The 10828-nt window shown below is 42.1% G+C and overlaps 2 protein-coding genes across 3 annotated transcripts; one reads left to right on the plus strand and one right to left on the minus strand.

Annotated features, from left to right (window-relative positions):
• On the plus strand, positions 1-4399 carry nelfe (negative elongation factor complex member E). 2 transcript variants are annotated; one of them, XM_080735099.1, is made up of 11 exons: positions 1-67; positions 830-917; positions 1032-1101; positions 1267-1412; positions 1717-1791; positions 1921-1958; positions 2064-2332; positions 3011-3155; positions 3459-3513; positions 3869-3971; positions 4163-4399. In XM_080735099.1, the coding sequence occupies exons 2-11, from the start codon at positions 846-848 to the stop codon at positions 4240-4242; spliced, it is 1053 nt and encodes a 350-aa protein (XP_080591225.1). In that variant the 5' UTR covers positions 1-67; positions 830-845; the 3' UTR covers positions 4243-4399. The 2 variants fall into 2 exon arrangements, with proteins under 2 accessions (XP_080591225.1, XP_080591224.1); XM_080735098.1 differs by having other exon boundaries at positions 18-67; positions 816-917.
• A 982-nt stretch (positions 4400-5381) lies between these two features.
• Positions 5382-10757, minus strand: LOC308292736 (uncharacterized protein). Its single transcript, XM_080735153.1, has 5 exons — positions 10637-10757; positions 9836-10054; positions 8947-9141; positions 8438-8593; positions 5382-8204 (listed from the first exon to the last, which is right to left on the minus strand). The coding sequence occupies exons 2-5, from the start codon at positions 10037-10039 to the stop codon at positions 7065-7067; spliced, it is 1695 nt and encodes a 564-aa protein (XP_080591279.1). The 5' UTR covers positions 10040-10054; positions 10637-10757; the 3' UTR covers positions 5382-7064.
• Positions 10758-10828: the final 71 nt, after the last annotated feature.

Genomic DNA, 10828 nt, shown 5'->3' on the forward strand with positions numbered 1-10828 from the left:
AGAAGAAGAAAGAGGAGGAGCAAAGCAACGTTTTTCATCAGTGAGCTTGTGTGTAAGCTTATATCTAGTAAGTTATAATGTCTTGGACAGTACCATATGTTTTTACATGTTATTGATAGAACTTTTAATTTCGTACTGTTGTAGAACATTCCTGCTGGGTGGTCCCCCCGACTCTTGTGTATTTGGGATCAAAGTAGCTAACGGTAGCTGTCTGGCTGTGGGCTGCTTAGGTGTTTTGGTTGCACTGGTTGGTTAATGTTAGAAAAACATATTTTGCTTTTTTTCCGCCCAAAATTGGGACACAATTGTAAGTGGTTTAGTGATATTTTCATTTGTTCTTCCGAATAAGTAAATAAATCCATGAGGCTACTATGTATGCACGGAATATTTGTGTATATATACAAATATATTCGTTTTTATTCCAATGAAAATACCTAATTTCTGTGCAGTGGTAGAGTCATAGAGGTATAAACATAGACCTAGATAGAATGGCTGATAGTGGAATTTAATGTAGTGGAAACTTTATGTATTACATCATACATGATATATAAGTAATATCACAGCCATTGTAGCTAGGTAAAACATGAGGAAAACATGACATTATTGTTCCACTGTGACATGTTTACAAGAGATCCAGTAACCAGACACCATATTATTACATATATTACTATGTTGATATACTGTAGTGTACATTTCATATCAATGCAACTGTTGTTTCTTCCAACATAGAGGATAAATTGCATTGTATGCAATTTACGTATAAAATACGTATGGATTCTGTGAAAGCCAAGGTCTCTGTTAGTAATATAAATTAGGCATTTCTCTTCAGCAGAGGGATTGTCATCATGGCTTTCCCGAGTGCCTTGACGGAAGAAGAGGAGTCCCTGCAGAAGAAATATGCTAAACTCAAAAAGAAGGTATCATTGTGTCGCACTACACACACTGACACTCTAACATTATAGCTACATGACTCAAACATGACACATTTAAGTCATACTTTAGCATTCATTTTTGTATTCTCCTTTGTTAAGAAAAAAACCCTTATGGCTTTAAAGAAGCAGAGTTCAACCAACCAGACCAATCAGAGTGGCTTGAAACGAAGTAAGTTGCTCAGCAATTTAATAAATCTTCTCCAGGGAATTTTGGTATAGTTTAATCATCATTAAAATGATTTATGTTAGGAGGATGAGTCCCAGTTTTCTTGTGACTTGCATTTAGCTTGTTTTTCCTTACTACCATGTTACATTAAATGTTCCTCCTTTGTAGCATTGTCCGACCAGCCCGTGGTTGACACAGCAACAGCAACAGAGCAGGCAAAGATGCTCATCAAATCAGGGGCCATAAGTGCCATCAAGTCTGAGAACAAAAACTCTGGCTTTAAACGCTCCCGACAACTAGAGATCAAGCTCAAGGTGAGATTTTATCTGGATTTGTGATTCTGGTGCATTGATTAATTGTAGTGCCAGGTTGGAAAGGACTAAGCAAAATAACTGAACATCCCATTCATCGTAGGTTCCAGGAATCGACGTCTTGGTGGACTACCACAAATAATATTGATAGCAAGTCTATTAAGATTAACAATACAAGTGAAGAACGTGTATTAACACTTGAAGAAAACTTGTATTTAAAACTTAACGACACACCCTTTTAAACATTTCCCAGTTGTGTTTATTTCTGTCGAGGCTATTTGAACTCATGGCTCTGCATTCCCCACAGGACCCAGAGAAAGGCACAGTTCCAGCTTTCCTACCATTCCAAAGGAGCATCTCGACAGATGAAGAACAAGCTGAGGTATGGCAGAACAATTGTAATGCAGCCTGAATGAGCAGGCTGAATAATTGCAGATTATATTGTGACTGCATAAAACAAGAAACAAAATGCAGCTGATTCTACCTCTTTACATATTTGTAACATTTCTAGGCTATCAAGAGAGCCCATAGAAAATCCCTGTATGAGAGGTAATTCTATGTTCTATACCTGATTGATTTGATCATGTTTCATTCATACATCATCTGGGATGATGCATATGCAGGTCCAACATTTCTCCCTTTGTGCTCCTGCAGCTTTGTTACCCCAGGTGAACGGGGTGAACGGCCTCGAGAAGAGGAGGACGTAGGGGGAATGCCGCCCAGTCGTGACCCGGACAGAGAGCGCGATAGGGACCGTGACCGAGAGATGGACAGAGACCGAGAGCGGGATAGAGAGAGAGAGAGAGACCGTGACAGAGGAAGGGACAGGGACAGAGAGCGTGATCGAGACAGAGAGAGGGACCGCAGTCGAGACAGGGAACGTGAGCGGGACCGAGAAAGAGACAGAGATGGACCCTTCAGGCGTGAGTAGATATAACGCTGTTTCTCAAGTACTGCAAAAAGCTCAGTGTTAGTTTAAGTGTAACTTCGGTTCCCAGGCTTGTTTTTTCAGAAAGAAAGCCTGGGGCATGTTGAAGCAAAAAGTGGATAGAAAGAGTCTTACCCTCACCTAAGAAGCTTTTACCTTTGAGTCAAAGGTCCAGTAACATGCAATTGTGTGAATCAGGCTTTGCTAAACCAAGAGGATTAATATCCAGCAAGACATTCATGACTAAATAAAGGTTTTAAATAAGGCTGGGACTTTAACTGATTAATTGCGATTAATTAATTACAGAAAATTAACGCGATTAAAAAAATTAACGCATTTTAATCGCACTTAGTTTTTGCACCACAGAACCTTCAGTTTCGGGCATACCGATCATAGCGATGCACCAACCAAGAAGAGACGGCAAACGCAAAGGGAGAGCGCTTTGCTTGGCCCAGTGGATGCGAAATTTAGATTTAAAAAACTCACTCGTTGATTCACTCGTACAACAAAATGTTTTACTTGAAAAAAATGCTTCTCAGGTCAAATATCGATGTGTGATTAATTGCGATTAATTAATCACAGAGCCTGTAATTAATTAGATTAAAAAATGTTATCGCATCCCAGCCCTAGTTTTAAAATAAAAACCCTTCTTTCCCTTCCAATGTCTCCTTAGGGTCAGACTCGTTCCCAGAGCGGAGAGGGGCACGTAAGGGAAATACAGTCTATGTGTACGGCTCTGGTCTTGTGGAGGACAGCCTGCGATCTGCCTTCTCTCAACATGGCAACATCATTGACTTGAGAGTGGACAACCCACGCAAGTACATATATCCATAATAACTGAATGCGCTGTTGTACATCTGTGATTGCAAATGCTTTCATCATCATATTCACAACAGAATAATATAGCGCTATAGACTAAGATTGCAGACTGCAAAAAGTAAATTATACTCAGTTGTGCATCACAGTTGCGCTCTGGAAGTAGCTGATCTACAACTTCACACAATCTTGAGCGTGGCTACTTTCAGTGAACGACACATGGCATGCAACCAAGTATAAAACAGGCATACAGTACATTTCTACATTGTATTTTACTTCATGACATTTCTGACTCTGTTTCCTAGCTGTGCATTCATCACCTTTGAGAAGATGGAGTCTGCTGACACAGCTGTAGCTGAGGTTGGTACAGTGGAAGGCCAAGTTCAGCTCAAAGATTCATGCAGAGACAAAACCATTACAGAACGTTATAGAGAATAAGTCAACCGGCATTTATAAATGCGATGTTATGGAAACCGTTTACTGCATTTGTGTAATACTCTTTATGTTTTCTGTACCAATCTTAGTTTGTAATCACAAAACTGTTTTGTAAGATTTGCCAGTTTTATTCCATGTTGTGACTCTTTTATATGAAATGGCTGTTACAGTGTAACCAAATCACAAAAACGAATCAGATGATCATGTTTTTAGATATAATAAATTAGATGGAAATCACATCTCAATATACTTACTACTACTTTTTTTGTTTTTCTTACAGTTGAATGGAACCACTGTTGGAGACATTCACATCAAAGTTAGCATCGCCAGGAAACAGCCCATGCTGGATGCAGCTACTGGAAAATCAGTGTGGGCTTCCATAGGTAAAACATTGCATTCTTAAGGCTTAAGTTCCATAAAATGATCATGTCATGCGACCAATAGCATCAACTGGTTTTCCAGTTGACTATACGTTGATTTTGTCATATAACATGGTCGTTAGATAAAGTGTAAAGTGTCACTGTACTCTCTGGTTTAACTTCTTTGCTTTAACCACTATGTCCTCCTTTTACAGCGGTGCAGAACAGTGCCAAAGGCTCATATCGGGACAAGAGGAACCAAGTTGTATATAGTGAAGATTTTCTAGACCATTAGATTCTCAATGAGAACCTAATGGTCAACTCACTCGCCTGTACGGAATACAGGACATGGTTAAATCCCCACCCCCATTTAAGTTTGTATACTATTTTGCTAGCTGAGTCTTGTTTTTTGTGACATTGTTTCAGGAGAAATACAAAATATCTCTGAGGTCCTTTTGTCTACTTTAATTGACATAGTCAAATAACTGTATGTAATGCTTTGTATCATCGCTTTGTACTTGAACCCAGATATTTTGGTTTGTGGTGTCCACTAAAATACTTAATGTTTTTACCCACTTGTCTTTTTGGGGGCCTTGATAAAAAAATGCATGAATAGCAACTTACGTCTTACAAATAACATCTCATTGCTTTAACATGTACAGCAATGGCAACCATTTGTATTCATGGGATACAGCATTCACCCTATTCTAGCGCCACCTTCAGGCCGATTTTTAAAACACATTTTTGGACACTGCTCCTACAGTTTTTGCCCTAAAATCACGAATATCACTACACAGCATGTCTACACTCATGTCATCAACATGGATCAGGAAGATTTTGGAAAAACAAATTTTAGCCCTATTTGTGGAGATAAGCCACCTACGGTCGCTTATCTCCCGATTAGGGAGTCTTACTGGTAAAATGTAAATAGTCATCAGTCCAGGATTATTCCCCTGGACTGGATTCTACTGAAGTTGTAGTCTCTCAAGCCAGACTGTTGACTCACACTTTTCTAATACATCCATCATGCAGTCTGGCAAACAGAAGTGGCGAAAATCACATTTCCTACTGTAAATCAATTTAGTCTTAAGCATATACAGTATAGCTTGCTGCTTAGCAGAAATGGAAAAATAAAATATATATTTTAAAGAAATAGCGAGATTTCACCCCTGACACAACAGGTTGGTACTTGTGCGGTCTGTAGAAGTTCTGCACCATATTAAGATTAGACAACACCCTGTGCATTTGTGAAATGGCCATTATGGCAAATGTTAGATTCATTTGAATGAAGAGTATCCTGGTCCTATGGCTAGTTGCTGTGTCTATGCAGACTACAGTCATGAGGCTACCATGTAAAATATGGACAAGGTATGGTGGTTTATTTTGACAAGCAGTTTTCTTCAGTTATTTTATTTACACATTTGCCTGAGGCACATTTCTTTTTTCTTTCTGCTCCTTTTATCTGGTACACTTTTTTTTAAACCCAAAATATGTAGTCCATATTTTGAAAGTCAGGCTGACTTGGAGCAGCCAGTAAGAGTTTGACCTAAATATCTTGGGAGTTTTTGTAACTACCTTGATATTTCCAATATGGGGCTGTGGATCGATATCTGAACTGACTCTTTCACTGGCAAAGAAACATGGGATTACTAACAAACTACTTGTAAAATGCCAGCCTTATGTACTGAAAATCTGTAACACTACATGGGCATGTGATGTGCATCAACATAACAAAACATCTACTTAAGATTGTGTGTGGATGCTATAGAAATTCCATGATCCAATTGTATAGTACAAGTTTGTTACCTTCCCCAAGAAGGTTAAAAAAACAAATTTCTTGCGTCAAATTTGCTGTGCATATTATTCATGCTCCAAAAAAGGAAGACATCCTATAGATTTTAATGACACCATTTCCTCTAGTGTTCCCATCAGGCCTAGTCTGGGATCACTTCAATTTTCGGGGTTGTAACTGGTCTGGAGGGGAAACCACAACATGTCATGTTGTAGTACTCAAAGGACTACAATTTGCCGGAAAGATCAAACCGGATTCAGTTTTAACCTAAAATAATTCCCCTGCGCTCAAGGACATACTTTTAGGGCCTACCTAATAAACTCCTTGATGCAGAGTAGTTTTGCTTTTGAAAAATGTGTTTGGTATATGCATCTTTTAGTCCAACTGTTAGCGACTGGCAAGACTACACTAGGCTACTCGAGCATTTTAATAGGGATTGGGGAAACAAACGGAGGGAACCAAATCAAAGCGACGCCGCTTCTTCTAGTGGTTTCCGCGCTTTAGGCGGAAACCAAACGGCCTGTTGTGAACGAACACCAGGCTTTCCCCCAGAAAGCCTGGTAGGCGAGGTTACATCAGGCCAAACTTACCAATGAGCAGTGGGAGATTTGTAGGCCTTGGTTGAGGCCTGAATTCTATTGGGTGCATTTTTGTCATTGATTATGCAACGTCATGTTTGTTTTCATGTAACATGTTTCAAGCCAGTGTGGATTTACTGCAGATTTTGTTTGGACTGAGCCCCATGCCTGCCTGTGTCAACACCAAATATATTATGTACACTTTTCAAACTGAATTAAGACTGACTTCAATACTATAAAGTTAATACAATTAGCCACGTGATTAGAATTTGCTTTAGGGAGGTGAAAAGTACATCGTTTTAAAAGATATATCCCACTTCTTCGGCTGAAAATAATTATCTGCTTCACTGCTAATCCATCCCGATTAATGCAAGATTTCAATGTAATATAACCTGAGTAGGCATAAATATTTAACTGGAGGTAGGCAGGTACACTGTCACTGAACTCGATCTTTAGTGCTGCTCAGTCCTCAAAGTAGAATCTTTCCAATGTATCAAGTGGGTGGACTGACTGAAAACATCCTTTCATCACGTAGAATAACCTTATTTCTATTTTAACATTTTAGAAGCCTTTTCAAAAGCTGTTCCCAGCACAGCTGTGGTTGATGTCATTTGTTACAGGTGAAATGTCCACAGAAAAAAGAAAATCCTCTTGTAGACAATAGACCACAGGTCAGCTGTGGCTGCTTTCTGGTCTACTCTGGAGTGTTCACACATTTGGGCATTCATTGTCCAATGCCACCATGGACTATGAGGTTTGCTCAGTGACCAGGCATTCTTGCTCTTCCTCTCTCACTCCTCTTGCGGCGGCTTCTGCAACCTGTTCTCTCTCCCTCTCCTCCTGCTCATGTAGGGAGTTCTGACCTGTGGTTTTCCCATGCTGCTCCTTGAGGTGGCGCCTCAAGGCTGGCTTGTGGGCAAAGCGTGCATGGCAGTAGGCGCAGTGGTGCGGGCGCTCGCCACTGTGCAGGTTCATGTGGTCGATCAGTGTGGACTTCTGGGTGAAGGTCTTGTAGCAGAGGGGGCACTGGTGGGACTTCCCGGCTCCACGGTGGACAGCCATGTGCCGGGTGAGGTTGGCGGAGTGGTGGAAGTGTTTGCCACAGCAGGGGCAAGAATACAGCATGTGAGTGGAGCGGGAGTGTATAGCCAGGGAACTCACAGAAGGGAATGTCATCCCACAGTGCTCACAGATCACAGGCCCCGAGACACTGGAGGTGGACCCCACCACCGGCACAGACTCATCCCCTCCCTCGTCTGTGGGAACCGTTCCCAGTCCAGAACCCCCCTCTCCAGCGTTACTGGTCTCATCCAAGGGGTACCGTCCCATACTGTTTGCAGCTATGGGGGTGACTTCCTCTCCCTGAGCCTCCCCCATACTGAAGTCCATCTGTGGGAGGTCGACCGACATGTAGTTACCTGTCTTTAGCCCCTCTTGGCTGTAGTCCAACCCGAAGCCACCTCCAATCCCGGAGGTGGCGAGGTACCACAGATCCTGGTGGTGAGCAACACCTTGAGGCTTCCTCTCCTGGGACGGGACCCACTTCCTCCTCTTGAAACCCCTCCCCCTGCCTCTCCCCCGGCCAACTCTAGGCTCAGACAGTCTACGCCTGAAGGCACGAAGCCCTTCCATTGCGAATCCCCCCCTTGCCAGACTCCCGTTATTAATATCATTTTCCGAGGGATTCAAGCCACATTCACCCCCACCTCCTCCAACTAAGACACCATCTGTCTCTGAGTAACAAGCACCCTGAGGCCCGTCCGAGGGACCTCCCCTGTCCTCTCCTGGGTCTCTCCTGTTCTCTGCTCTCTGCTCCTCCTCAGGGAGGTACACGGTGTACATGTCATAGTCCTCCTGTCTGGACTGCTCCTCATCTGATCCATTCACCTGGAACAGCATTTGACATGATGATGAGTGTGGGGGTTGAGCATCCTCCTGATTCATGTTGTCATTATAATAGTACAAGTCACTAAAATAACTAAGCATAGATAAACTGTGTGATTTGAGGTCATGTGTCATATGTCATATAGGTTCCTGTTACAGAAATCATGTTAATGACTACATTTTGGCTTCCTGACACATTCAACCAACCTTGCTGTCACACACATTCACACACTTACCTTAATTGTTGTGTCATCCAACAAGGGACTGGTGCACTTGTTAGAGTTATCCTCTGCATCCTGGGAACATACTACAGGGCTGTGCGGCTGCCCAACAGGGGGGGGTGCACTGCCACTAACAATCGCTGGGCGAGACAGGCTCTCTTCTGTCTTCACCTGGAAGGTGAAATGTAAAATAACAGCACTTGTCATGAATTTGAGTCAATTGCGGTGACAGGCTTGTTTCTGAAAAGGAAACAAAACAAGGATAATACAGAGATGTGCGTTGTGTGAAGTTAGGTCTAGACTCTCTAGGGCATTATTATATTGTCATAGTAACGATCCCAATGTATGAATGAATGGACCATTGTAAAGTGCTTTAGGTTCGCAACTTGCCTAGAAAAGCGCTATAAAAATGCCATCACACTGAAGAAAAGGCAAACCCCACAATTTGTACAAAAACAATACAATACATATCAATACACACTTTTCCACTTCCATCATTCACTCCATAGAGTTAAGTGACTGACCCGAGGTGGATTGTGTGTCCTTGGTTGCATGTACTTTTTCAGGGCTCCTCTGCACCGCTCAACAATATGTTCCATCTGCAGATAGCTGGCAGCTGTCAGGTAGTTGACTATCTCCTCGGGGTTGAACTGCAGCACACCAGTGTAGCAGGACTGGAGCAATTCACAAACCACTGTGGAGCTATGCAGCATTGACACCTGTATAATTTGTACATGTGAGGAAAACATGACATTTAAGATAAAAGTGGCAGAGGTAAGACAAATGTCCATGGTCTGGCTTCATTATCTTAATTAGCCTACATCAAAGCTTGACCTCAAATAAACCTACAAATGTCACTGGGTGTGGGTGTGTCCTGTCTGGCTGACAGGTATGCTTGGCATTCCTCATGGAAAGCCAGTTTCTCAGAGGCTGGTATGTAAAATGATACTCTTTGAAAATACTCTTTTCAAATTTTGTTCAACAAATATTAGGGATGCTGTTAAGTTAACAGCATTAAGTTAACAGTGTTAACTGATGAGCCCTGGTTCATCAGTGAGTAGAATATACAGTACATGAGTTAACCTGAGTTAAAGTTAGTTGCATGTGTGTGACACACGCAACGACACCGGCACGCAAAGGAGACGGTGACTGAGAGGGAACCATTCTGAGTGGGAAAGGGGAGGTGTGTATGATATGGTTTGATTGTGCAAGGATAAGCAGCAAATATATGCATATGTAGTGATTTGCACCGAGTTGGGATCAAACTCCACTCTGCAACCCGACGCACAACCCACCATGCCAATCGAGCTAAGCTCGATACTGTGGCCGGGTCTTGTCGGGGGCACGGGGAAGAGAGAGAGAGATTAATTACAGTATCTACATAATAACATATTATATTTATATCATGCCCACCTGTAGCTTGGAAGAAGGGTTTAGGAGGAACTGGTCCCTTAGGAATGGTGAACAGGCAGCCAGCACAACCTTATGACCTCTGAATGTCTGATTGTCACTGGCAACAATGGTGATATCACAGAAATGCTGATGGGACCTCAGTGAATTCATGTGATTCAGGGTCGTGTCCCCATGGCCAGGCAAGCGGAAGCACAGCATCTCCATCTTGTGTCTTTGTGACTTGGAGGACAAGAAACAGGTGTTAAGTTGGCCACAGTATAGAAAAACTGCATATAGCCTAATGTCCTAAAACATCTATATTTCTAAAACATTAATTCTATATATTGTATTCATAAATAGTATAAAAACTAAGAAACGTCTGTAAATGATCTTGGTGGTAGTGAATAAATTAGTAATAACATCAGCAGATTATTACCTGTGCTATTAGAGGAGAGGAGTAGTAACCTAGCAATAATGGTGTACAATAATATCTCCAAAATGATTCTCAAATCAAAATAGATCTCCAACATGCAGCTGACTGCTGTATCCTTCCATGCTGATGAGACTAGCCCCAACAGCACAGCCCTAATATTGCTCCTGTGCTGCTGCTAGCCCAAAGCCTTATAGCCGATCTACAAGCTCCATAAACGCGTCGCGTCACATCGAGACATCGCGTTGTGTGAGCTTTTAGATCGTCTATTTTCGGCGCGCAGCACTACGTTACTTGGCCCAACGTTTAGCAAGCTAGCTGGTTTTTGTTGCTGACCTGCTGGCTGGCTAATATGAGGCGAGAACCATCACATTTTATAATCACCCACTCACCCGGCGCTGAACTCCTTTTTGATGTTGTAATGTCTTTTAAAATGATCGTCAGCCTTTCAACCTTTTAACACCGCAACGTTGCGTGGCTGTTAAGAGCCGAACATCCTAATGCATCCTACACACACACACACATACACACATACACTTATGTATCTGTTTACTTCTGGCCCTACTGGTTTGGTTCGCCTTCCG

The sequence above is a fragment of the Nannobrachium achirus genome, assembly GCF_963921795.1.
Source record: "Nannobrachium achirus genome assembly, chromosome: 10".
Taxonomy (NCBI): domain Eukaryota; kingdom Metazoa; phylum Chordata; class Actinopteri; order Myctophiformes; family Myctophidae; genus Nannobrachium; species Nannobrachium achirus.